The following is a 27,733-nucleotide window of genomic DNA, read 5'->3' as shown; positions in this document are numbered from 1 at the left end:
ACATGCATACACATACACACAGGCATTCACACACACATGTACACACACAGGCACGCAAGCATACACGTGTGCATATGCACACACGTGCACATCCACACATGTACACATGCACACACATGCACATACACAAAGGCATGCGCATGCACACACATAAAGCATGCATGCATATATACACAGTCCCTGAAAGTGTCCCGGGCAAGCACTGGAGCCACCCAGACCTGGGACTCCAGGCAGTCCATTACTTTGTGAACCCAGGAAGCAAATACGCACAGGGGTGGAAAGAATGTAGTAAAAGAGCAGAATCTGCAATTCTCCCCTGCCCCTGGGTGGGTGTGGGAGGGTGTCTCATCCCCGGGAGCAGAGGAGAATAAGCTGATGCTGTAATAATGAGTCACTCAGGTTAACTCAACAAACTCCTACAGGCCTTTGGAAAACGTTCATGCTGTTTATAAATTTAATCCGAGACCAGGAGAAAATAATTGAAAGTTACTGGTTCAAAATCGAGAGGTAAATGTGGGCCTCCTATCTGGTCTGCTTGGTTGGGTGCCTGAAGGCAAGCCCCAGGGATGACCCTGGAGTTCTGTTGCAGCTGTCTGGGACTTCCGCTTCCCCGCCTGGCCTCAGGACAGGGTAAACAGCTAGCAAGGGCTAAATACTAATTAGAATAAGTGGCTTGGACCGAGCCCTGCTGCAGAACACACTGAGCTGCTGGAGAACGGAGACCTGCCATGGCTTTCTCTCATCTCTCTCTCTCTCAGGCAGACTTGAGGCCTCTTTTCTTTCTTTCTTTTTTTTTTTTTTTGTATTTTTCTGAAATGAGAAGCAGGGAGGCAGAGAGACAGACTCCCGCATGTGCCGGACCGGGATCCACCCGGCATGCCCAACAGGGGGCGATGCTCTGCCCATCTGGGGCGTTGCTCTGTTGCAACCAGAGCCATTCTAGTGCCTGAGGTGGAGACCATGGAGCCATCCTCAGCGCCTGGGCCAACTTTGCTCCAATGGAGCCTTGGCTCTACCACTGAGCCAACCGGCCAGGGCCAACTGATGCCTCTCTTATTGATTGTTTCCTCGGACTTCCTGGGCTTTCTATCCATCCTTCTACTTGTGTTGTTGTTCTCTAGAGCAGAATGCTTGCAGGAGCAGCCTTACTCCATATTGCTAAGTTCATACCTTGACCCTACTACCTCTTATATGCTATGGGACCTTGGGCAAGTTTCTTAACCTCTCTGTGTGTGCCTGTTTCCCCCTCATAGAGAACTTCTACCCTCTAATGTTGCTATGAGGATGAAATGAGGTACTACTTGTAAGATGCTGCAAACAGCGCCTTGTACATAGTAAGCACCCATCACAGTGCTACCCGTTATTATTGTCTTTTTGTTCTTTTTTTTTTTTTTTTGGTTACTCCACTAGCGCCTCTAGTTTCCTTTCCTGTGGCATAGCATCTGTAGGTATAGAGGAGGGGCGTCCAGGAGCATCTTGGTGATGGGAGATGGTGGAGGAAGACTCTAGGGGATTCCTTGACTATGTTAAGCTTACTTCTCACAACCTGGGTGTTTCCAGATACCCCCAAGGTCCATGTCTGCCTGCATTCAGGCCTCTGCTCCAGGATCAGCTCCTTACAGAGTGGTCTTTTGTATTGAACACTGCATAATGCATCACTCCCCACCCCCTTTCTCTGTTAGATTTTCCTTTATGACACTTACCATGTCCTATATCTTACTGCCAATCTGTCCCTATTAGGAATGTAAGCTCCATGAGACAGTCTGTCTGTCCAGTGCTGGACCCTAAACAGTGTCTGGTACCTAACAGGCACGCATATTTTTTAAATGAATGAAGGAATCTAACAACCATCGTCTCATTTCCTCTTTGCATAACGTCTTTGTGACGGATGGAAACACCCTTTTAAATCTCATGACAGGAGACATTCAAAACTTTAAAAACTGTACTATCATTAGGAATGAATTATTCTTTTGCATAGTATTCACACAACCCTAGAGTAGGCATATTTATTTTGTTGCCTAACATATAGTTAATTTGCAAGCGTTTGTTCCTGGGTCCATGCCTTCTGTCAGAAGCATGTGTTCCCTTTGATGGTCTTCTATAACCAAATACCTGGAACACAGGTAACTCTGAAGAAGCTCTGGTAGTATTGAAACTGATTTCTACGACTTCCTAAAAACTGGCAGTCCTTTAAAGTTTGGTTCAAACTTCACTACTTCATAAAAGAGTCCCCTTCTGGGCCCTGACCAATTGGCTCAGCGTTAGAGTGTCAGCCTGGCATGTGGAAGTCTTGGGTTCTATTCCCAATCAAGGCACATAGGAGAAGCGCCCATCTGCTTCTCCACCCTTCCCCCTCTCCTTCCTCTCTGTCTCTCTCTTCCCCTCCCGCAGCCAAGGCTCCATTGGAGCAAAGTTGGCCCTGGCGCTGAGGACAACTCCATGGCCTCCGCCTTAAGTGCTAGAATGGCTCCGGCTGCAACGGAGCAATGCCCCAGATTGGCAGAGCATCGCTCCTGTGGGCATGCTGGGTGGATCCCGGTGGGGTGCATACGGGAGTCTATCTGACTGCCTCCCTGCTTCTAACTTCGGAAAAATACCAAAAAAAAACCAAACCCGAAAAGAAAACCCCGAAAAAAAAAAAGTCCCCTTCTGATCTCAACCCATCCTTTAAATTCCAGGATTCTTTTACCTTTTTTTAAAAAGATTTTATTTATTAATTTATTTTTAGAGAGAGGAGGGGAGGAAGAGCAGAAAGCATCAACTCATAGTAGTTGCTTCTCATACATGCCTTGACCGAGCAAGCCTGGGGTTTTTGAACTGGTGACCCCAGCGTTCCAGGTGGACGCTTTACCCACTGCGCACCACAGGCCAGGCGCTCCCGGATCTTCCTGTTGGAACCCCTCATTTGGTTTCAGTCATACACTCCCCTGGGGCATCTTGAGCTATTGTCTCACTGAGTCTTTTATGTGCTCATTGTTCTTTTTCTGTTCTATATGGCTATATCTTTCACCTCCACTAGTTTTCTATCTTCCTCAGGGTCAGAACCACAGAATGTACTTATTTGTGTCTGCCATTGGGTTCTCAGATTGCAAACGGCAATTCTACAAGTTCATGTTTGAATGGAAGAATAAATAAATGAGGAGAAGCAGACCTACCAGCATCACCAAGTCTTGTATCAATAATTTATCTCTGAAGCCATCACCCTAAAATCACTTGAGGGACTAAAGGTTGATATGGATATTGGCAATGATTTTTCTTTGGAGACATCGATCAGCATCTTTGATCTTATTTCAGAAATCCTGGAAATGTCTCTCTCTGGAGGCTAAGAACCAGCTCAGTCATAGAAATGATAATGTTTTTCTTCTTGGTAGTACTTGATTCACTGCCCATTTCTCTCATTTGTTCTCTAATACTCGCCATTCCTTTATTTAGGAATTCAAGGTCAGGAGTGCTGAGAAAGATCATGTTGAGAGGCAGCTTATAGAAATGGACTACATGGTGGTTGTTAGAATAGAAATAAGGTCTTTACTTCACGAAGTCATAAAATTTTAGAGATGGAAAGAACATCAATACATCTATAACATTTATTTCTTTAAAAAGATATAAAGCCAAGGTTTAAAAAAATGGGACTATCTAGATGTGCTTCATCATCGTGCAGATTAGAAATGTCTGAATGAGTAACATACTCGGAATTCACCCAGTATAAGGGGGGCTTTTACAGATAAGCTGAATGAAGAGAAATATAGAGGTGACTGATGATTTATAGCTTATTTCACCAGGTTTTTAATTTAAATAATTATCGAAGGGGTGATATAAATACTGTTTGAAAAGATACTTGAAAGAAGACCCAGCCAGAATTCACAAGATGATTAAATAGAAAGATAATGGTCTCTATTCAATTACTAAGAACACGATGATCTCCTTGTAAAATATTATGTGTGGCACCTGCTCCTGTTGCATTTGTAGCAAAGAGAAAATAGGACTAGAGAGCAGAAAGTGGGTGCCAAGGTATTCCTCCGCGGTAGCTGCTAAGTACCCTGTTAAAAAGAGCTTAAGGGGAGCTTAAAAGAGCCTTTCTTCCTGGTGGCAAGCTTTGAGGAATGGCAAAGTTCAGGAGCTAGTAGGTAGGCCAGGTAGTAATTTAATTGGGTTTAATTGCTTTGAAATGTTTTGGCTCCAGGAAGAGATAGAAAAGCTCTTCAGTCAGCACTTGGACAGCTGGGTCTGCCCCTGCCCACCAGGGCCCGAGTGAAGGGGAAAGAGGCTGGTTCCACAGCAGAGGGTCCCGGAGGGCTCCACAACCTCATTATCTCTCCTCGGGGGTGGAGGGCCCGGGGCCAGCTGGGAAGGCTTAGCACCTGCTTCCGGAGCTGCTGTTGCCTGGTGAGAGGAGGGTGATCCTGAAGTTACTGCTGTACTTCTAGAGAAGCCAACTGACTGGGATTAGAATCAACCCATTCTTTCAAATTTCTCCATTTCCTCAACCCTCTGAGAAGAGACAGTCTCAGCTCAATCACCTCTCATTAAACCCGTTAGGGCTGGGCTCATATAGACAGTGGTCTGACATTTCTGTGTTGAATGTGCCTTGGGCCAGTGGCTGGGTCTTTTCTGACAAGAGAGACTGACCAAATTAATAAAGAGTTCCCAGTTGCACTCAGATTTCTGAGATCAACCAGTTCTTCCGGACCATGTTGAATTTCGCTTTTCTCACCTACCCTACAAATACCTTAGGCTCCTGTAATCAAGCAAAATCCAGCTCCTCTCCCTCTGCTCGCTGTACCACCCAGAGCATCTTAGTAGTCTCGGGTGACTTTGGGCAAATTACTTAATGTCTTTGTGCCTTGGCTTTGTCTTTTGTCAAGTGGGGGTAATAATAGTAGTTACTTCATAGGGTGATTGTGAAGTTTAAATCTGTGAAGATATTTAAAATGTGTGGAACAGTACCTGGTGTGTAAGCTCTTATTTTCAAGTCATTTTCCCTTCCTGCTCTTTTCGTTGTATCTCATTGCCACTACCATGAGGTATTCTGGGCCGGAGGGCATGGGAGGGACCACGCAGCATGATTTCCCCAGGCCCCAGTTCCTAGTGGCTACCCCAGGGCCACCTCCCCTAAGCTGGGAACATCCGGCTCCAGAGGCTGGACAAACTTTGGGGAGCTTGGGCCCCTCTGGAATTCTTCAGGCAGGTCAGGCTGGCAGTGGGTCACCCAGACTGGCTCTGTCCCTTCAGGGAGAATTGTTCATACAAAGGAGAGGCCTGAGCAGGTCCACTGTCACCCATGCAGGGCTGTCCGAATGGACACCCAGGCATCCTGCAGCAACCCTGGAACAGTGGGGCTCACAGCTGACACTCCATTTGGCAATTTGGAAAACAAAACCTTTTCTGTATTAGCGTGTCACAGTGAGAAGTGAGTTTGGCTTTGCAGCTTCTCCCCATCCCAGCAGGCTGCCGATGCAGGTTTCCAGAAGGAGGGAAGCAGTGGACCTGGTCCAGTGAAACGGGACCATTCTGGCAGAACGTCTCATCCATGTTTCCCTAAATGTGTGTAATCTCCACCCGGCATCTGGACCTCCCTGTCAGCCGCCAGGCAATATGTTCTGAAGCGTCACTTCTGAACGTAGCCAGTGCCTCACACAGCGAGGAAAATGAAGCGTGGCGACTCAGCGTGGGCCAGAACACTTGATGATTGGAGGATGCTGCTAGAATTATATGTCTGCACCTCGTGACATTCCAGCATCTTCTCACCCTCCGCAGAGAGAGGTGAACTGTTCAAAGCTGTCCGCCTCATTGCCTTGGGAGTTGGGGCTGGACTGGCAATTTAGTGCTAATGGAGATTGCGGGGGAAAGGCCGGAGGTGTGGACCAGGGTATGGAGTCCTGTCCTGTAGAGCTGCCCAGGGGTCTGGGGTGGGCAGCGCCTGTGCCTTCCCATTAGGAAATGACAGTGGCTCCAAAGCTGTGTCCACAGGGACTATCACGGCTTGTGAGGAAATGAACAATTTGGTCAACCAGCCCCAAACATCTGATTCCCCCCCACACACACACACTGTTGTGATTCATTTTTAAATCAGATTGGATTCCTTCAGATTCCAGTTCAGCAGCGTTGATGGAGCCCTGGTGTGTGGGCAGCATCATGCTAACACTCACGTGTGTTGTTTTGACTCAGCCTGGCGGATGCTCTCGTTTGGTTGACTTGGGGAACAGAATCCTGTTCTCCTACTCAAGAGACACGTCGTGAGGGCTCGTTTTGTGCCAGGCGTGGGATTTCGAGATGAGTACTATGAGAAGATGCACCGTTCTCATACGTGGTTCCCTGCCCGGGTCGTCCTGGCTGGGCCCAGAACTGCTAGGCAAAAGCATTTGTTTGTTCTCAAGGCATTTTTGGTCTTTAGGAATTTTGGTTCAATTTCTTACCCAAAAAGAGAAACGGATACTGAAGCTGAAATTTGTTATTACACATAAAACATTCTGTTCTCGTCATCTGGTTATTTGATGAGAAACAGTGGTGTTTGGATGCCTGTTTGTTCTCACTACTGGGAAAATAATCCTGTTCCTCGGCGGACTTGCCGCTCCCCTCCCTTCTCTCCAGCATGGGGACAGGATTCTGGGCTGCCAGGCACGGAGACCACTGGGGGCTCAGGCTCTGCTTGGCTCCTCCTGTTGGCAAAGTCTTGGCTGTAGAGCGGTGTTGGGGGACAGCAGAGGTTAGGGGTAGGGGGTGGGGGAGTGGGTCCAGAGCATATGGCAGAAATGAGAAAAGAGGGAAATGAGAGCTCTATTTAAGAAGCACATAGCCTGACCAGGCGGTGGCACAGTGGATAGAGTGTCAGACTGGGATGCAAAGGACCCAGGTTCGAAACCCCAAGATCGCCAGCTTGAACATGGGCTCATCTGGTTTGAACAAGGCTTGAGCCCAAGGTCACTGGCTTGAGCAAGGGGTCACTTGGTCTGCTGTATTCCCCCCCCTCGCCCCCCGTCAAGGTACATATGAGAAAGCAATCAATGAGAAACTAAGGTGCTGCAACAAAGAATTGATGCTTCTCATCTCTCGCCCTTCCTGTTTGTCTGTCCCTCTCTCTGTCTCTGTCTCTCTCTCTGGCTCTGTTACCAAAAAAAAAAAAAAAAAAAAAAAAAAAAAAGAAGCACATAAATTTTTGACAATGGGAGTGGGGGATATAAAAAAACGAAATTTCAATACTGACAAATTGACCCAGAGGGCAAAACCGTTTTCCAACTCAAGGACGCGGGAGGAATGAGATTCCACCGAGGTCATGTCAGAGTGGGCCTGCAACTAAAGAGATCCCTATGGAAAGACAGTCAGTATCTGGTCCCAGGAATAAGGGGAACCCTGTGAGTATGTGACGAGAAAATCCGAGGCTCAGCTGCACTCACTCCCACCCCCCCGCAGTGATCTCGGGTTTAATGTTGGCCCTCTCTGGAATCCATGTCACACCTTTCTCATGGGTTTAAAAATAGACTTCAGGCTGGCCAACCCTCTTAAAAGGAACATGCTAGAGATCGGTGCCAGCACTGTGGGACCTGACACCCGGCTCTGATCACCTCCCTAAATAGACCCGCACTTGGGATCCCTCCCCTGGCGAGGCGGGGCGCCCTAATTGCCCCTGGGAGCTCACTACACAAAGTGGGGTAAAAAAACAACCAAGACTCTCATTTTTCCTTTTCCTTTTTTCTCTCACTACTGAAAAAGTTAAAAAAGAATTACAAGGTTGGAAGGGAGTCACACTAGGTTTATTAGTCCACTCAACATAACAGCTATAGTGTATGTTCTATAAAGTTCTAAGTAACCGGGGAGGGGCCTGGTGTAAGAGATGTCTGTAAGAGGAATAACATTTTCCCAGCAGCCATGCTCTTGATGGTTTACAAAATGCCCAGGGTGGTGGATGGCGGGCTCCCAGGGTGATAACCTAGCCTGCCTTTCTCGGTAAAGGGTGGAGTTCCTGGTACCCACCCACCCTTATCGGCTGTGCACAGAGACTCTATGAGCTGGGGCCACTCCCTTTGTGGGTGAGGGGCAGGACCGATAGAAGAATGGTGGAGAGCAGAGCTGTACTTGTCAGCAGACCACAACCCAGCATTGCTGCAAGAGGAGCTGTCAGCTCGGGCTCCGGAGCAGGGCTTCAGCTGTAACTGGAGAATTGTTTTCTCACTGCAGAGAAAGTAGAAATTGAAAATGGTGCCATTATAAACCCAAGAAGTCTAGTTGCTACAGCAAAGCTCTGGGGATTCTTGTGGTCCTGTCTTTAGATGGGGTTGTTTGACTTTGGATAAGCAGTGACTAGGCCCCAATTTTCCAGGGTAGAAACAAGATCAGTACCACCCTATACATCTAGGAAGTCAGGGGTGGAGAGGTGTTAACCTTTGACAAATGCTTTGGTTGAAAAGAAAGAAGGGAGGTGAAGGAGGAAAAAAGCGTGTCCAGTGTCATTTATCGAGTACCTACTACGTGCTTGAAATGGTTCTAGGCATTTTTATATTATTCTCACAACACCTGGAGAGATGGGCCAAGTTATTCTCATTTTAATGATGAGGAAATCAATGCTCAGAAATGTAATTTCCCTTATTACAAGTCATGCAGCTCAACTGCAGTGGGTTTACGAACCTCGAGTAATTTATGGCTGCCCAAAGAGAGCAATAGTGCTGCTGTTACTAAGTTGGTTCCAAGTCTGGGTAGATTCCAAAGCAGGTTAAAGGAGGAGCACCAGGAAGGGCTCCCCTGTCCTCGGTGAACTGTAGAGGAGAGCGATCGTCGCTGCCCAGGGCATGAAGTGCCAGGAGGCCCCTCTCTGGAACCCGGGGGTCTGCCCTGAACCTCAGCCCTGATGCTCCCTTAGCGAGGAGCCAGCTGTGTCCGGCTGGACACCACCGCCAGCTGCCTGTTCCTGTTCTCCTGAATCGGCCCAGCAGGCCGAGTCATCTGAGCTCCCATGTACCTGGGATTCTTTGCTTCAGGCTTTTGAGCAAAAAGAAAGTGTTTCCCCAGTATCTGGAAGAGCTAAAGATTCACAAGGGGGTTCACAGCAGGGGGCCCATAAACTGTCCTAGGCTCCCACTCTAGCCAAGGGTGTTACGAGTTGCACAGTGACTTTCTGCCCTTTTCACCCTGCACTGTCTCCTCCTGATGTAGCTTAATGTGGCCTAGAAGTCAGAGAACTCCAAAGACAAAGCCTCCAGTACTTCCTTATGCTTGTCTGCTGAGAAACTGTGGAGAGAGTTGGTAAAATATTTAGCAAGGTTGAAAAACACCTGTGGACACCATGAACCTTGGGATGGACTGAGTGGTCTGGCATTCTCACTGAGAGCCCCTAGGTTTTTCTTTAGCCCACCAATCCTTTTCTGTTCCTCTGCTTCAGTTTTAGTGACTCTCACTGCAGATCTGCTGGGCACACTAAATACTGGCAATAAAAAGGGCAGCCTTGGCCTGACTAGGCAGTGGTGCAGTGGATAGAGCGTCAGACTGGGATGCAGAGGACCCAGGTTCGAGACTCCGAGGTCTCCAGCTTGAGCGCGGGCTCGTCTGGTTTGAGCAAAAAGCTCACCAGCTTGGACCCAAGGTTGCTGCCTTGAGCAAGGGGTTACTTGGTCTGCTGAAGGCCCGCGGTCAAGGCACATATGAGAAAGCAATCAATGAACAACTAAAGTGTCACAACAAAAAACTGATGATTGATGCTTCTCATCTCTCTCCGTTCCTATCTGTCTGTCCCTATCTATCCCTCTATCTGACTCTCTCTCTGTCTCTGTAAAAATAAGTAAATAAAACCTCTGACTTAATAAAAAAGGGCAGCCTTGAATTATGAAGAAAAATAGGAAATAGGCAAGGGACAGCATGATTATTTATTGTCTAAGAGTGTGGCAGGTATGGAGGGTTGAGGAGGGACAGTTAATTAACAGGGAAAAAAAACCAATGGCTCATCTTTCTGAATCCCTAGAACCCAAAGAGAGCCCTACAAGTAGATTTTTCATTCTGTGCTTTTATCTACCACAACCAATGGTGAATGATCTCTTTCTGCTGGCCTGAAGGGTCCCCCTCAGAGACTCCCCCTCTCTGAGTAATGAGAGCTATCAAGTCACATCTCTCACAGCTGGAAAGTGCTGGCTCATCTAAATCTTCTCTGCATCAACTTAACCCTCTGACTTACAATTTCCTTATAGGTAATGAAAACGGTGGGTATGTTGTCTTCAAACATCAGGCAGCAAGCATTTATTTGACAGCACCACCCAGCACTAGGCTAATCACACAGGAAGCAAGCGGAGAAAGAGAAGGGGAAGGATTGGGCATACTGAACATTTGAACCAAGTTGTCTGTGCCTTTGAGAAACGTATAATTGAATCACGGAGACCAGGCTACCACCCCTGAGAAAGGGCACCATATAGTTAGCCCCATGCTGGGTCCAGGCTGTAGTGTTGGAGGTTACATCTTGAGAGTTTGTTCGGAGGTTCTAGCAGGGGAGCGCAGCTACTCGTATACCCTTGACCGAAGAACGGTCCTCACCTCTATCGGGGAAGGTTATTCTCTTTGACGGAGCACACAGCTTTGGGAGGGACACACATGGAGCGGGGAGGGAGGAAGGGGACTCCTGCCTAGCCAGCCAGATCAGCCGAATCAACCCTGGTGATCAATGGGGGGACAGCTATCACAGCCAGATCGCCCTCACAGATGGAGGTTACATTTTAAGGGCTATCCTTTAGTGTTCTTTTGTGTGCCTGTCATCTCAGTTCCTTTAACCTGACTAAGCAAAATGTCTCTAATTGTTTTCTTTCTTCTTCTCTTAGGGCTTGCCTGACTCTTTGTATGTCTAAGTTGCAAGCTTTAGCCCTAATCAAGTTATAGCTAATGTCAAAAATTCCTTAAGGTACGGCATAGGGAAGATAGGCAATAATATTGTAATAACTGTATGATGCCAGGCGGGCGCTAGACTTATCAGGGGATCGCTTCATGAAGTATGTAGATGTCTAAGCACTGTACAACTGACTAATACAAAATAATATTGGGTGGCAACTGTAATTGAAAAGTTAAAAAACAGAGAAAAAGAGATAAAGCAAGCACAATTAAAGCTGTCATCTCGACAGTTTGTAACATTAAGACCATTAAAAAGACTTCATCAGTAAAAGAGAAAAGAAGTCTTGGCAGCCCCGAGTGTTCAAGTCCTCTGATACTACCCCCAGCACCTTTCCCATTACTCTCATAGCGCTATGATTGTATTCAGCTGTTGGCCCAGTATGACTATCTCTTCTTTCTTTGTGATTGTATATAACCCATAGCGTTGTATGATATAAAGACCACTGGGTTTAGGAGTTGTCGGAGTTGTAAGATCTAGGTACTGATTTTAGACTGGGAATTTTTTGCTATTTAACTTTGAACATTTCACTTTACTTGCAAGATCTCAGTTTATCTTACCTTTAAAACAGATATTCTCAAAACTCAATAAAAGGAAAATAGAACAAGCAACTCAATTAAAAAATGGGCAAGAGATTCAAACAGATACATCACCCTCCAAAAAAGACCCCAAGTATATATGTGGATGGCAAGTAAGGCCCTGAAAAGATGTTTAACATCATTAGTTCTTAGGGACATGCAAACGAAAACCACACTGAAATACCAGTACACATCTATTAGAATGTCTAAATTAAGACTGACCATACCAAGTGTTGACAAAGACGTGGACCAACTGGCATGAGGGAGGGACTACTAAGGGGCAAGTGGAAACTTTCGGAGGTTCATTATCTTGATTGTAGTGATAGTTTTATGGGGGCATACATCATATCAAAATTAACCAAATTATATGTTTAAGTTTATAGTTTATAGTATGTCAATTATACATCATTGTAGCTGTTAAAAAATAGGCTTTCAGTTCATTGAGGGAGTCAATCATATCAGTGTTGTGAAAGTACTGTATATATTATTCATCTTCCATTTGAGTAGGGCATTCTCTCTCTCTCTCTCTCTCAATATTAATGTTGGAGCAGTGCTTTAGAATCCCTTGAGATACTCCACTGGGCTATGCTCAGGGCTGTTCCAGGAACCATAGTTTAATAATTGAAACTCTTGATGATAGAGGCTTGAGCAGATCTGAGAGGCAGCTTTAAAAAGTGTGAGGCAAGAGACCTGTAGCATGACCTGTGTTTTAAAAACACGTGCGTGGGGAGAGAAGGGGCATCAGTGACTTCCTCCAGCCAGACACCCAGACACATCAGTGTGGGTGTTTTCCAGCCACCTGTCAGAGGTTGCCAGGCCTGAAATCCATCCTCTGGTAACACTGAGGGCCTTGGGCCTAGAGAATTCTGAAGCTGCTGTCTTCAAACTCCACTTTTTTCACCCATACGGGAGGGATTACTTGTACCGTCCACTTCAGATCACTCTTTTTGGCAACTTCCTGACCCTTTCCCTTGATCTTTATTTATCCCACTAATTTGGGACTTTCTTCTAATTGTGGAATGGCACCTCACTTTGGAAAACATTCTCAGCGTTTTCTCTGACCTCCAGGGACATCCTCCCCATTATCTCTCCCTGGCCCTGAGCACATATCTGTTAGGAATCTTGGCATTGCTGTTCGCCGAAAGCCTTGGGGTCAGCTGGACCCTCTATTTATCAGTCATCTTGGTCCTGACTTGTAGCCTCTCTGGGCTCAGTTTCCCTGTCCATGCAACCATCATAGCACTATCTACCTTCTGGGGAGGCTATGAGGGTTAAATGAAGTATGCACCATGTTCATCACCTAAGGTGCTCAATGTGTTAATTCCTCTCCAGCACACAGCTCGGCTCTACCCCTAGTCAGGGCAGGAGGGGTGCAAAAACGGTATTTAATATGTGTCTAGACTGCTATTTGAAGAGAGCATGAAGCCAGGCTCATAGTACAGAACAGCCATGATTTGGTCAAGCAATATTGCCAGGGGCCCAGGTACACGCATTGCTTCTGCTGACCATTTCTCATGACTCAGTGTTGAACCTGCTCTTAACAGTTCCTGGTGTCACCCCCAAGACTTGGCCAACTCTGACTTCCTTTTGACGTCTGCCCCTGAAATGACCTCAGGTAAAGGTGAGGATGGTCTCAGAGCAGAAAACTGGGCTCTTCCTCCAGCCCTTGGTGATACTTAATTAACATCCGTGGACTTGAGGAATGAAGAAGACAGTAGTAACAGATGTGTGTCCTGCCTCTCTGTATTATTTCGCGTCTCCGCTCTCTGGCACAATCTGGAATAGGCTGATTAGCTGGGATCTCAGGACACGATGTAAGAGCTCAAAACATGCAAATTGGTTATGGGGCAGAAATAGACTTGCTGAGCTCACCCTGGCAGTTTGTGCAGGCTCCGGGGCCCATTCACTAGGGCGGCAGGAGGCAGGGCGGGAGCGCCATGCAGCTTGGAGCTCCTCACCTCCATTGGACGTGTGTGCCTCCCTTCTGCAGCGGCAGGACGCCGGCTCTCCGCCCAGGGCCCGCACCTGCAGCTCGGGCCGCACCCCACGCGCACCCTCCACGCACCCCCTCCTCTGGGCTTGGCAGCAGGTGCCTTTCCTCCGGAGATCGCTTCGCATTAACTTTCTCATCTGACATAATAATGGAGAGAAAATGAAGAGATCCCATTAGCGGCTGGCTGGCTGGCTGGCTGGAGGGCGGGTGGGCGCGGAGTCCGCGCCGGTGCCTGAGCCGGAGCCGGGAGCCCGAGCCCGAGCCCGAACCCAGCGCTGGAAGCCTGTATTTTTAGCCAGATGCCGCGTAACTTGCTGGCGTTCCCCGCGCCGCCGAGCAGATAACGGGGGAGGGGGAGCAGGGAGCCGGGCTCGGATTGCAGCGCGGGTGCCGGACGATGGCAGCGAGACAGGGCAGGTCCCGTCCAGACCCTGTGGTGAGTGACGACCCGCCCGCGGCCGCCCGGCCAGGGAGCTCCGCGCGCCGGGGGCTGCCGCGAGGGGTTCGGGCCGCGGGGCTCTGGCTGCGGGCTCGGCGGCGCCAACTTTCGGGAGGGTGCGGGGACGCGCCCCGGGTGGCCGCCGAGGCTTCCAGCAGGATCCAGAGGAAAATTCCTTTGGCCTGGAGGCTGCCGCGGCGGAGGGGCTGGAGCTGGGAGGCGGCAGGGCGAGCGGCGCGTGCCGGAGCGCGGAGCTTCTGCACAGGTTCCCAGGGGGCACCTGGGACGCGCGGAGCCCTGGCCGAGGCCGCGTCCCCTCACCCCGGGAGGAGAGTCCCGCCGAGTGGTTTCTGCTGTGGGGCCTCACCGCTGCCCCTCACCGGAGCCCAGCTGGACCAGCGGGGATGCCACGGCCTTGGCCTTGGCCTTGGCCTTGGCCTTGGCAGGAGAAGGGGCCAACTCGTTCACGGCGTGCCTGACCCCTAAACCTTAGCAACACGGTGGCCCGGAGGTCGATAGGTAGCGGGCAATGAATGGGGACGACGGAACGGCAGACCTGTTGTGTGCCAACGAGCCTAGTGCTTCCCCTGCACCGTGTCATCCTCCCAGCAAGCTGTGTACTATCCCCATTTCAGCAGCGGGGAAACCGAGCGCTGGGAACTTGTACCAGGCACAGCATCAAGTGGCAGAGCAGGGATTCGCAGCAGGTCTTCCCAGCCTCAAGGTTCACTCCGGCTTTTCCACCCGCTGCATCCCCAGCCTGTTAGGTGGATACAGGAAGAGCACAGGAATGGACAGGGTTTGCCCCAGGCCTCACAGTTGTGCTGGCAGATAACAGAACCCAGGACTGGGGCTCACACACCACTTCCTCAACGACACCTTTAATGTGTTCATTTTATCTCTGCCAATGGTCGTCTGATTGGAGTGCCTGCAGACAATTGGTAAAGCTTGAACAGTACAACTTCTGGATAGAGAAAGGAAAGAAACCTAATGAAAACACACACACACACACACACACACACACACACACACACACACACACACACGGTGTGGCCCCAGGTTCACTGCTGTGTCTCTGTAGTCAATGGGATAAAGGCAGAGCCACACAGGTGTGTGAGCTGGCTGGGGCTGGCTTCTCTCTGGGAGGCCTGCCGTGGGCTGGGGCGGGTACGGACACGAGAGTGTGGAGGAGCATTCAGATGTGCAGGGCAGCCCACAGCCACGCAGACAACTCCACACCTTGCGGTACAGGAATGCTACCCGCTGTGCGTAGTCTTCCGAATGTGCTGCAGTACCCGCAGGAAAAGGATCGAGAATCTCTTCCTGGGAATTCTGACAATGACTTAGTTAAAGAAGCTGCATTTTGCCCAAACGAGACCCTTTGGGAAAGAGATACTGCCTTATCTCTGTTACAGAAATTGACAATAGCTCAGTTGGCATCTATCTTTTGAGATAAGAATGTCACGCTAAAAGACTTTAAAAAAAGTAAGTCATGATTTGTCCTGGGAAAACTTGGGCCATCTCAAGCCCCAGAGAAGGTGTGAGTAGGCCCTGGGTTTCTCGTACTCAGGCCTGAAACTAACTCTGCCTGGCTTCTGTGTTTCTGAAGCCTTTAGTGCTCCTGTGTGACAGGCACACTGACATTTAGCATGCTTCCGGCCTCTCCCTCCCAGGACACTGGAGCCCCCTCGGTGACTTCTGTATTGCTATATTCATGTCACCTCACTCAGGAAGTGCAAGTTTAATAATAGTCTGGGTGTCTCAGGTAACCGAGGGCTCACCTCTCTTTTCCTGAACAGCCCTGATGACCGCCTGAGTCCCAGGAGGAATTCCATTCCCTTCCTTTCCCCTCCACTCGCTTCCTCCTGAAGTGAGGACTGAAGTGGGCACAGCCTCTTGACACAGGCAAGAGGCTTCCTCCAGCCGGCACTGGACTGGAGAGGAATCTTATGGGCACTAGAACATAACTGGCCCCTGAGACAGTAGAGCCCCGGGGTTAAGGGAAAGAGGATGCTGGAGGCAGGCTACCTAGATTTCAATGCTGGCCAGGCCATGTGTTAGTTGTGTAACTTCGGACAAGTTACTTAATTTTATTATGATTCATTTACCTCATCTGTGCAAAGGAGACAATAAAACTAACTGCCTCTTGAAATTATTAGGGAGACCAAATGAATTAATTTAAGCAGAGCGCTTAAAACACAGGAAGAGCTTTATAAAACTTAATTTTGGTATGGAAGGAAGTTCAGGGAAATCACATAGATTAACCACCAGCGCTGTGGCCCAGGGACACAACAAAATGTATGCACAGCAATTTTCTCACAGGTAACATTAGATTAAGATGAAGTTTAACAGGGAGAAGGGGCGAAGGCACAAACGAGCAGCCTTGGTTGGGTGCTCAGAGGGGCACAACTCCTCGGCGGGGCTACAGGATTTAGGGCTATTGTGGACTGATTTCCTGGACACAGGAGCAGGCTCCTCTCGGTCCCCTAGTCCCTGTCATGGAGAGGCCTTTCTGAGGCTGCCCTGCCTCCAAGGGGACGGTGGCGCTCAGAGAGGGCCAGGGACACCACTCCAATTTATCACAGCCTAGAGATACTCTGGTTAATATTTTATTGTTGTTGTTGTCATTGGTGTCTTTCTGGTTAGTATTTACTCAGGTAAATAGTCTTAAAGGAACATATGGGATTCTTTTTGACTCTCTTTCTGCCCTATTGAGTCATACAGACTGTTCCTAGAAGCCTCAGGAAATTGCACCTAGTCCTAGGACACGTCATTGAATCGGAGGTAACTGAATTAGATAGATGAGCAGTCTGGGCTCAGAAGAGCAGGATAGTGAGCATGGGTTTCACATTCTAATGAGGGCCATTTGCTCTGGAGCTTAACTATTCCCTGGCACCTCAGTGGGGCCAGTGAATGTTTGTCGAGTGAATCAGTGGGTGCATACATGCATGCACAAGTGATCCCCTATAACTGTGCCACTTTGCTTTTCAAATCATGAATGCAGGGACTGATATTCTGATTTTTTATGTTCTGTCCCTTTGCCCTAGGACTTGAAATGGAACCTCAGTAAGTCTATTGTAGAATCAAACTGATGCACCATGAGAGTGACACCATTATCCACAGTTCACCTGTAAGGTACCCTGACTTACGTCCTGACCATTCCATGCCTCGAGAAGCCCGAAACAGAGAATGAGAAAGCCTTAGCCATGACACTTCACTTCTAACTATCTAGGTGGCTGGAGCCAGCCCCTTTATCAGTTTTATCGTCAGCGAAAGGAAGAAGGCCTGGGACGAGATGATTTCTTTTTTAGAGGCTTGTCTTGGCCTTCACTCGGGGCACAGGGGGCAGATCTGGGATCTGCCAGGACCCTGTCTCTGCCATGGGTGAATTGTGTCGTAGGCAATGCGGCCCACCCCAGGCCCTGCCACCTGTCAGGGCTGTCCCGGCACCCTCAGGTTTGAAATAGCAGGGAGTGCGCCTCAGGGCACAGGCCGTAGTTAGGGGGTCCTGGGCTGACTCCCTGACTGTTACCTAACTGCAGCATTGGGCAAGTTGCTGACCTCTCCAGACCTCAGTTTCGTCACCTCTAAAATGGTGATAATAACTATGCCTACCTCACTGGTTGTGATGAGGATGAAAAGATATTATGTTTTTAATACCCTTGCCTATTATAATTTCATGATTATGTCCCACAAACTGCAGAAACTGTTTGACTCTTTTCAGCCTAGTCTATACCAGGCTTCCCTTACCCTCGGTTCATCTGTCTGTCTGTCTGTTGTAAATACAGTATTCTCCTTCACTTCCTAGGTTCGGGGCTTTGGACAGGCAAACAATATCATTAATTGATACTGCATCTATTTTTACCCACAGTCCTCAGGTTTTAATCCCAAATCCTATTATTAGGGTAGGTAGAAAAGGTGCAAGATATGTCTCTCTAACACTCTCATTCTTGGGGAATAATACAGTATTCTTTTGTAAGAGTTGGATACACACACACACACACACACACAATACTTGACAGAATTTCTGAATCATTAGGCAGAAACAGATATTTTTCTGAGGGACTAAACTTTCAGTCTGATTTCTCTGGGAATCCAACAGATTGACCCTCATTTCTGAAACATTTCCTCCACCACAGATACCTTGCTGAGGAACTGGGGGGCATTAGGTGACCTGTGTTTTGGACCAAGGGAAGTCTTGGCCTAGTAGATACTTCCTGCTTTGAAGGATTCAAGAGGTAGAAGATTTGGTCCCTGCCCCAGGCAGCAAACAATTTGGCTGGGGAGACGAGATGTGCATAAATCAAATAACTTGAGAAAAATGTATTTAAAATACATTTTAAAAATCAAAAAATAAAGCTCCCACTTCTACAGTTCAGAGTGGTAAATACAGAGTATCCCAGGACAACATCACAGAGGAGACAGGAGCTGGGTGCTCCTTGGAGAAAGCAGAGATTGGAATTAGCCAGTGAGAGCGGCAGCAGATGTTCAGGGTGTGGTCCTAGGGGCAGACTGAGATGGGGATGCCATGGTGGGGACGGGCGAGGAGAGGAAGGGGCCCACCTGCAGTGTGGGGGTGGTGAGATCCAGATGTGCCTGTATTGGAGCAGGCCGACACAGAGCTTCCGGGAGGGGGTGGGGGAGGCAGAGAAAGGAAGCAGTTCTCCTGGAGCAGGACGGAGGCCGAGAGGCCAGAGGGGCGGGCCGGGCCGCCCTCCCATGAAGGCAGTGTCTGTAAGGGTGGGGAATCTTTTTCTGCCCCAAATGGACTGGTTACTTGGGAAAGGCATGAATCCCCGCTTTGGGGAGGAATGCTGAGATTGTCGGCTGCAGATAACTGAGTCCGTCTTCCATTTTTAGGGCTAACCATCGTTAGCGTGTGTCTGACTTTCCTGTGGCTGCTGTCACGAATTACCACGAATTTAGTGGCTTAAGACAACAGAAATCTATTCCTTCATGTCTGGAGGCCACAACACATCTGAAATCAAGGGGTGGGCAAGGCAGTGGCCCTGAAGGCTCTCGGGAGGAAGCTGTTCTTTCCTTTCCGACTAATGCCGGCTGCCGGCCTCCCTGGCTTGTAGCCGCATCACTCTGTCTCTGCCTCGTCTTGACATTGCTCCTCTGTGTACCTTCTCCACTGTCTTTTATAAGGATATTTACCATTGGATTTAGGGCCAACCTAGGTAATCTGGGGCGACCTTATATCAAGACACATGACTCAATTACATCTGCAAAAACTCTTTTTTCCAAAGAAGTGACACTCACAGGTTCCAGGGATTAGGGTGCAGACATATCTTCTGGTGGCCGCCGTTCAGCCCAATACAACATGTTCTCCAAGGAGGGAGTGTGAGGGAAAGAGACAGAGTTCCCCCAAGGGGAGAAGCACCACGAGGCACGGATGGGTCGTCCTGTGGAACGGCATCCCACACTTCACCGAGGACCTGACATGGGACCACTCTCACCTGCCAAACTCTACCTGAGTAGGCACACACGCCAAGCACTGTGCTCAGCACTTGTGCTGGGGTGATAACTATAATAATATATGCTATTTCCTGTGAGGGTCACAGCGATGGTCTGAGGATGGCCTTCGCTCCCTGGTTTCCAGATAAGGAAGGTGCCTGAGAACACCGCTGTCAACGACACGCAGAGGAGCTGCGCTGAGCCGCCTCGCTCCCCTCTGATCGCGTGCTCTCCCGCTGCACGTGTCTGCGTTCTTGCACTTTGTTTTATCATCTCCAGTGCCCACTCTCTCATTCATCCTCAGTACAAACAAATGTTTCTGGGGGCAGCATCTCAATAGGTTGGTGTAGGTGGCTAAGCAACAACCATGAAACCAAAGTGCTTTACTCTCATTCAAGACGAGGGACACCTGCGAGTTAGGGCTCACACTAAGCTGGCGGCTGAGCAGGGAGGCTCAGGTCACTAATTTCAGAGCCAGAACACCTGCTTCGGAGTCCTGGCCGGGCCTCTTACCTGCTGTGTGACCCTGTACCAGTCATTTCAGCTCCCTATGCCCTGGTTCTCTCATCTGTAGAATGGAGACCCCAATAGTACTTACACTGAGTGTTTGTTTTGTATTCTCACTCTGAAGTGAGAAGCGGGAAGACAGAGAGGTAGACTCCCACATTTGCCCTGACAGGGATCCACTTGGTAAGCCCACTAGGGGGCGATGCTCTGCCTACTTGGGGTGTTGCTCTGTTGCAACCAGAGTCATTCTAACACCTGAGGCGGAGGTCATGGGGCCATCCTCAGAGCCTGGGCCAACTTTCTCCAATGGAGTGTTGGCTGCGGGAGGGGAAGAGACAGATAGAAGGGAGAGGGGGAGGGGTGGAGAAGCAGATGGGTGCTTCCCCTGTGTGCCCTGACCGGGAATTGAACCTGGGACTTCCACACACCAGGCCAATGCTCAACTGCTGAGCAACTGGCCAGGGCCTTGAGTATCTTTAATGAGGATTAAATGTGTATCTGCATGTGTGTAAATATATATTATGTAGAAAGTGCTGATAATGGTTCTTAGTGCACAGTAAGTGCTATGTGCTGTTTACTTAAAACACACACACACACACACACACACACACACACACACACACACACACACAAAATAGCAGCAGAGAGCATGTGCTTGGTTCCTGCGGGGCCTGCATCTGTGACTCACTGGGGCTGGGGCTATGTGAAATAGCTCCTTAGTAAGGACACAGGGCCCTTGAAAACATCAGAACAGTATGACAAAGGCTGTGCTGAGCATTCAGCTTTGGAATGGAGTCCCCTCTCAAAAGCCGGTGCCTCCTGGGTCCTAGCCAAGACTGTTTGCTCATAAAAATACGAAAAGGAAGGGAGGCTGGGCCGGAAGGCAGCCTCGCGTTGCAGACCCCAGGGCGGGCTGGCCAGGGCTCTAGGGCCCGCAGCACACTTGGGTACCGTGGTGGGCAGTGGGGCACTGGAACTGGAGGGTGCAAGGCTGCCGCCAGGACCTCGGCCCTTCCTCGCAGCCCCGGGCTGGAACGAGATCGTGAGGTCGTGACCACACAGAACACGCTCACAGCCTGCTCTCTCTCCTCACAGGCCGATGCTGCTACCAGCTTTCTCAGGGCAGCGAGGTCGGGTAACTTGGACAAAGCTTTGGATCACCTGCGGAATGGGGTAGACATTAACACCTGTAACCAGGTAAGTGAGATGGGGACGGGCGTGTGGTCTCTGAAGAGTGGCTCTTGCCTCATGCCACTTCCTGAGGGTTTTAACCCGCTTCTATTAACCTTTTCCCAGTGGCCTCAAAAATCCCCACGGGCTCCCGCCTGCCGAGGGCCCTGACCTTGGCGTTCTCATCCCTGCCACGGCAAGGGGCCCTACAGAGAAGGGCTGATGCCTGAACAGTGTGGGCTGGCCCGGGCCCCACCCCCTGCCGCCTCTTCCCTTAGAAGTTGCCACTGGTCCCTGCTGTGGTCTTAGAATACGTGGCCTTTGAAAGTGGGCAGGAAGAAGGGCTCTGAAGGATGTGTGTCAGGGCTGACATTAAATCTCCTTTGTCGGTCAGCAGCCTTTGAGGATTCTCTGCAGGCGGAGAAGAAAATAGTGATGAAGACTTGCTCACAGGGTGTTGACAAAGGCGAGTCTGGCTCAGGTTGAGAACCAGCGTGGCTTTAACGGCTTCTCTGGGGGTTTCTGCGGCTCCATCACAGGGGCTTGGTTTCTGGGGTGGGGGGTGGGGAGACTGAATGTATGCGGGACTGAGTGGAGGGCGGAGTCAGAAGGAAGATCTAGGAATTGGCTGAATAGAGAGGAAATCACCCCTTAGAAAGAGAACGGGGTGTGGCTTGGGCTGTGGATTGGATGACTTTTGTTTGTTTTTGCCAGTTGATTGAGGTGTTCAAATGCAAGTGCTAATTCAGTTCTAATTTAGAATAAATTTGCTATTTGTGACTTTATTTTTACCATTTTAACCATTTAAAAATATTTCAGCCCTGGCCGGTTGGCTCAGTGGTAAAGCGTCGGCCTGGTGTGCAGAAGTCCCGGGTTCGATTCCCGGCCAGGGCACACAGGAGAAGCGCCCATCTGCTTCTCCACCCCTCCCCCTCTCCTTCCACTCTGTCTCTCTCTTCCCCTCCTGCAGCCAAGGCTCCATTGGAGCAAAGATGGCCCGGGCGCTGGGAATGGCTCCTTGGCCTCTGCCCCAGGCGCTAGAGTGGCTCTGGTCGCAACAGAGCGATGCCCCAGAGGGGCAGAGCATTGCCCCCTGGTGGGCAGAGAGTAGCCCCCTGGTGGGCGTGCTGGGTGAATCCCAGTTGGGCACATGTGGGAGTCTGTCTGACTGTCTCTCCCCGTTTCCAGCTTCAGAAAAATACAAAAAAAAAAAATATTTTAAATTGTGGTGAAATACAACATAGAATTTACCAGCTTAACCATTTGTAAGTGTACAGTTCAGTGGCATTAAGTACATTGATATAGTGGTACAGCCATCACCACCATCCAGCCACAGAACTCTTTTCATCTTGCAAAACTGAACCTCTGCACACATGGAGCAATAGTGCCCCACCCCAGCCTCCCCCCAGCCCCCAGCCCCCATTCTACTTTCTGTCTATAAATCTGACCACTCTAAGTGCCTCATATAAGTGGAAATCTTTTGCAGCTGGCTTATTGCACGTAGCACAAGGTTCATCCTTGTGGCTGAGGGCTGGGTGACTTTTACAGATCAGAGGAGGCAAATTCCCAGAATGCAGGTTCACTTTTCCATGGCGGTGCGCCTCTGTCCCCCGGGCCCCTCCATCCTGCTTAAAAAGCAAAATACCACTTGCTGTCCCTCCTAGGGCCAAGACCCCATTTGGATTCAGTTGGTAGTCTGTGGAGTAAATTCACAGCTGAAAGATCAGAGGGCATGGAGCAGGTGGTGTGTGATAAGAAACAGAAGTAGGTGTGTGATATGAGGCAGACGCCCAGGCAGGGAACTTCAGAAGGGAGGTGGAGCATGTAGACTGGACTTCAGGGACTTTAGCTCACAAACCGGATGACAGGCAAGCCCTCCACCTCTTCTTTCGTCCCTCTGACAAATATAGCAACAAGGAACTATCTCACCAAACAGGCAGAGCTGAAGGTTGGCCTTTGGATAGCAGATTGAAACTCTGAACCCTTTCCTCCGTGGGAAGAGGCAGTAGGGGCCCAATATGAGTGCAGAGTGAGCATCCTGGAGTGGCTCAGGAGAGGGGGCCAGCGTGGGTCATGTGTGTGTCCCCCCACCCCCACCCCCGTCCGGGTCTGGTTCCCCCACCAGGTGAGAGGATTGTTCTCGCTGCCGCGGGGATGCCTTCCTGGTGAGAGAGGCTGGTGCTGAGCCTTCCTTTGTTTGGTCCTTTGTTCGGCCGAGACTGCAGAAGTCCAGGTGGTGTCTCTCCGCAGTGCAGTTTCCGGTTGGGGAGCACAGGCCTCCAGAGGCCTTCCAGGGGTTAAGGTGCCAGCTCTCAAAGGAATCGTTTAGCAGAAACGGGGACAACTGAACACTCATAACCCTTGAGCCAGGGCTCATTTTCGGTGTGAAACTGGAAGATTTTGATGACAGGGAACAGCTTTGTCCTGATTGGCCTCCTGTCTCCGAAGGCCTGGGTGTAACTGGCTTGTCCCTCTGTCGTCTCTCCTCAGAGCACTTCCTGGGTTCATCTGAGGGCGCCGAGCAGAGCAGGCAACCAGGCATTCTTTGCACTTTATTAACACCATTTCCAATCGATCTGTGGGCGCAGGGCCAGAGACAGGTCGTGCTCAGCCCTACTGGAGACTGAGGGGTGGCTCTGACCTCAGCCTGGAGGCTGCAGGCCTGGCTGAGACCAGCCTCCTTCTTTCAAAGAGCAGACTGCTGCTAGCAAGGCAGGGACTGTCCGAGGGCAGTGAAGGCTGTGATTTGCTGAGTGCAAAGCCCCTGGCTGCTGGTTTAGCCAGGCTCCCCTGTTCTCGGGCCCTGTTGGTCTCTGCCCCTTGTTCTGTGACTGTGTGGGGGCAGGGAGATGCAGACAGGCTGCCACCGTTACCTTACCGGAGCCTCATTCTGGTTTTATGGGGCATTATGGCTTTTGTTCTTGAGTGGAGAGTATGGGTAGTGCTGAACTTCTTCTGCCCTCATTAAACACATTAGTGCACCCTTCGGGGCAATACTGCTGCTTGATAATGTTCACAGGGCTAGCTTCCTAATGGCACTAGAGCCTTCTTCTCTTTAAAAACATCCATTCTTTGTTTTGAGAAGATAAAACAGCCTCTTGTCCTGGGGTCATGACTTGAGAATGTGTTTTGACTTGAATCTTTTGAGCTGGTGGACTGTGATAGCAGTAACACAGCAAATACTGATCCTTATATAAGCAACACACTTTAAGATAGTATGTTTTGTGGAAAGACTGCACTACTTGCCATAACTGGAAGTAATTACTCTAAGTAGTGTGAAAAGAAGGACTCGGCTTATACAAGAGATATCTGAATATTCAGGGCAGTTTCCTTATTGCATAGATTGTATCTACTCCTTTTTATCATCACCATGATTATATATTTAGAGAAAAGAACTCACACACAAGGACACACGTGTACACACGTATGCACCAATATCTTTCTGTGCATGCCAGATTCTTTCATTTATTCAAGAATTGTTCACGCATTTTTTTTTAATGAGAGAAAGAGAGGGAAGGAGGGACAGACAGACAGGAGGGGAGAAAGATGAGAAGCATCAACTCATAGTTGCAGCACCTTAGCTGTTCATTGATTGCTTTCTCATATGTGCCTTGACCAGGGGACTCCAGCTGAGCCAGTGATCCCTTGCTCATGCCAGTAACCTTGGGCTTAAGCTAGCGACCTTTGGGCTCAGGCCAGTGACCATGGGGTCATGTCTATGAGCCCACGCTCTAGCTGGTAGCCCGCGCTCAAGCTGGGGACCCTGTACTCAAGCTAGATGAGCCCATGCTTAAGCTGGCAACCTCAGGGTTTCAAACCTGGGTCCTCAGCATCCCAGGCCTATGCTCTAACCACTGAGCCACCACCTGGTCAGGCAAGAATTGTTCATGATTTAGACCCATTGTCTTTAGACCCATGTCTTCCTGTACATCTCTACATGTGGGTAGGATGCTGAGATTTCTTAGTTAAAAAAAAAAATGTTCTAATCCTCATCATCTCTGAACTGTAGTCTACTGGTATTGAAAGCTATTAATCAAATAGCCACATAAATAGATATGCAAACCAAATTATGTTAGGCGCTGTGAAGGAAAGGCATAGGATTTTATGAGAATATATAAGAGAGACTTGACCTAGAGTTGGAGTAAGAGAAGGCTACAGTGTGGGAGCGATGAGCTAAGGGGTGAGTAGAGGTGAAGGAGGTGAAAGAGGGAAGAACGTTACAATGGTAGAGAATGGTCTGTGCGAAGTCCCTGGGGCAGGGGAAAGCTGGAGAGTTAAAGGAAGGCCGGAATAGCCGCAGTGCAGAGAAGAGGGACCAGATCAGCTGGAGAAGGGAAGCTGGGATTGTGCTGGGCCTTGTATTAGAGGTGGGGCAGTAGTCACAACAGTCTACAGCTGGAACTGTGCGCCCTGGGCCCGAGCAGTGCGTGTCTGCATGTTGTGTGCATGTGTGCACGGCAGTGTATTTGCTAGCAGCTCCACATGTCAGTCCTATAGTTGCTCATTAAGAGGAAAGATCTAGGGGAGCAACCTGTATAGTTGTGTCCATATGTCTTGGTAGAATATCCACCCTGCTTACAGAAGCCATGTTTTCAGCTCCGATCTTTATTCTCAGAGCAGAGGGAAGTGAGCCACAGATTCAGGCACAGCAGTGACATGATCAGAGGTTTGCGTTAAAGGATCACACTGGCTGCTGTGTAGATGACACAAGGAAGGGCCCACAGGTGGATATGGGGGAGCCAGTTGTCAGACTGTTACGTGAGTCCGGGAGAAAAATGTCAGTTGCTGGGATAAAGGTTGTGGGTGTGGAGACAGAGCAGGGTGAGCAGGCCTCAGTGATGAGTTGGGTGGGGGAGGGCAGGGAAGGAGCCTGTAAGAATGACTTCTAATGTCTGGCTTATTCAGGAGGTGAAAGCACCATTCACTGAGACCATGAACACTGGGAAGGGACTCAGTATGTGGAAGCGGGGCGAGGAGACAAGAACAGGGTTGTGTGGAAATCCTTCCAAGGAGTCTGAGGAATCACAGTGAAGATATACAGTATGTTCGTAAAGTCATGGTGCACTTTGACCAGTCATAGGAAAGCAACAAAAGATGATAGAAATGTGAAATCTGCACCGAATAAAAGGAAAACTCTCCCAGTTTCATACCTATTCAGTGCAGTTTGATGTGGGCTCACGCACAGATTTTTTAGGGCTCCTTAGGTAGCTATCCCATATAGCCTCTACAGACTTGTCACTGACTCATGGCCTACCAAAATGGGGTTTCTCCACCAAACTGCCGCTTTCCTTCAACTGCTTATCCCACCGAGTAATGTTATTCCTATGTGGTGTCACTTCGTTATAAACAAGCCGATATTCATGTTGCACTTTGGTCATGGATTCGAATTTAGCGAGCCACAGAACACACTGAACTTTCCTCTGTACTGTCCACATCTCGACTGGCATGGCCGTGGGCTGCTCCGCTGTATACACGGTGTTACGTCATCATCTGCGCATGCGCACATGCTGCCACATCATCCTACAGAAACTGGGAGGGTTTTCCTTTTATTTGGTACAGATTTCACATTTTTATCGTCTTTTCTTGCTTTCCTGTGACTAGTCAAAAGTGCACCGTGACTTTAAGGACACACTGTATAGTATGCAAATGGATATTTGAGCCTGGAACTTAGATAAAAGATCCAATTCAAAGATAGATATTTGGAAGTCATTCAGCCTTTGAGGATGTCAAATACTGACATTGGCTGATGATAACGGATGAAAGGCATGTTGAATATAATCCTCCCAGAGCCTTTGTGGGAGCATTCCACATGTATTTATTGAACACCTACTTTGTGCCAGGTGCTATTCCTATCCAGTGCCAGGCACTGAGCAGGACAGACAAAATAGACAAAGACGGCGCTCTCGTGATAGTTATATGCTAGTAAAGGAGACAGACATCACCAAGAAAATGAACAAATATACAATGTGAGCTAATGAGAAGTACCATGGAGGAGAAAGATATTTTGGATAGGGTGGGTAATCTCTGAGAACATGAATTCTGAGAGACCCAAGAGAAGTAAATGAGACCATGTGGTTTCCGGGGAAGAGCATTCCTGGAAGAGGGAGAAACATGTGCAAAGGTCCTGGGGGCAGTTGTATGCTTGGTTTGTCTGGGGAACAGCGTAGCTGCAGTGGAATGATTAAAGGGAAAAGTGGTAGGCATGGAGGTGGGGGAGAGTTCCAGGGCCAAATTTTGAAGGGCTTCTGGGCCATGGTGAAGACCTGGGTTTTACTGTAAGGGTGATGGGAAACCATTGGAAGGTTTTACACAAGAGATGCTCAATCTGATGTAGGTTTTAAAATGATCACCCTTGGTGCTGTGTGGAGAATAGACCTGGGGCACAGTGACAGAAGCAGGGAGACTGGTCAGGAAGCTCAGGCAGTAGACCTGGTAGAGCCGAGCGGTAGTTCTGAATAAGAGGGGACGGTAAATCCAGAGGGCTTGCCTCCCTGGGTTTGCCGTGTTGTTGCCCTGGTGGTCTTAGCACACACAACAGAAGGGCCTGTAGGGACCAAGGGCTCTTTACTCAGCCCGGGACCGTGTCATTCTTGCCACAGCAAGAACCACATGGCAGTGAGATGATTTGTTCAAATCTCAGCTCAAGCTCCATCGTGAAGACATTCCTGCTCCCCAGAGCCTGGAGTAATCTCCACCTTTGCGGTTGATCAGCACCTGTCCTGCAGCGCAGT

At 49.3% G+C, this 27,733-nt stretch overlaps 1 protein-coding gene across 6 annotated transcripts in view; it reads left to right on the top strand.

Moving 5' to 3' along the window:
- Positions 1-27,733, top strand: part of ANK1 (ankyrin 1) — a 221,982-nt gene that overhangs the window by 95,442 nt on the left and 98,807 nt on the right. For 5 of the 6 annotated variants that reach the window (XM_066235973.1, XM_066235970.1, XM_066235969.1 and 2 more), the window contains exon 2: positions 20,928-21,029. In XM_066235973.1, coding sequence (XP_066092070.1) covers positions 20,928-21,029 — 102 coding nt within the window. Of the gene's footprint in view, positions 1-13,728; positions 13,863-20,927; positions 21,030-27,733 lie in introns of those variants that run through there. The other variant, XM_066235972.1, reaches the window with a different exon arrangement.

This window comes from Saccopteryx bilineata, chromosome 6, assembly GCF_036850765.1.
Source record: "Saccopteryx bilineata isolate mSacBil1 chromosome 6, mSacBil1_pri_phased_curated, whole genome shotgun sequence".
NCBI lineage: Eukaryota > Metazoa > Chordata > Mammalia > Chiroptera > Emballonuridae > Saccopteryx > Saccopteryx bilineata.
Note: the sequence above shows the minus strand (reverse complement) of the source record. Positions and strands in the feature narration are given on the sequence as shown.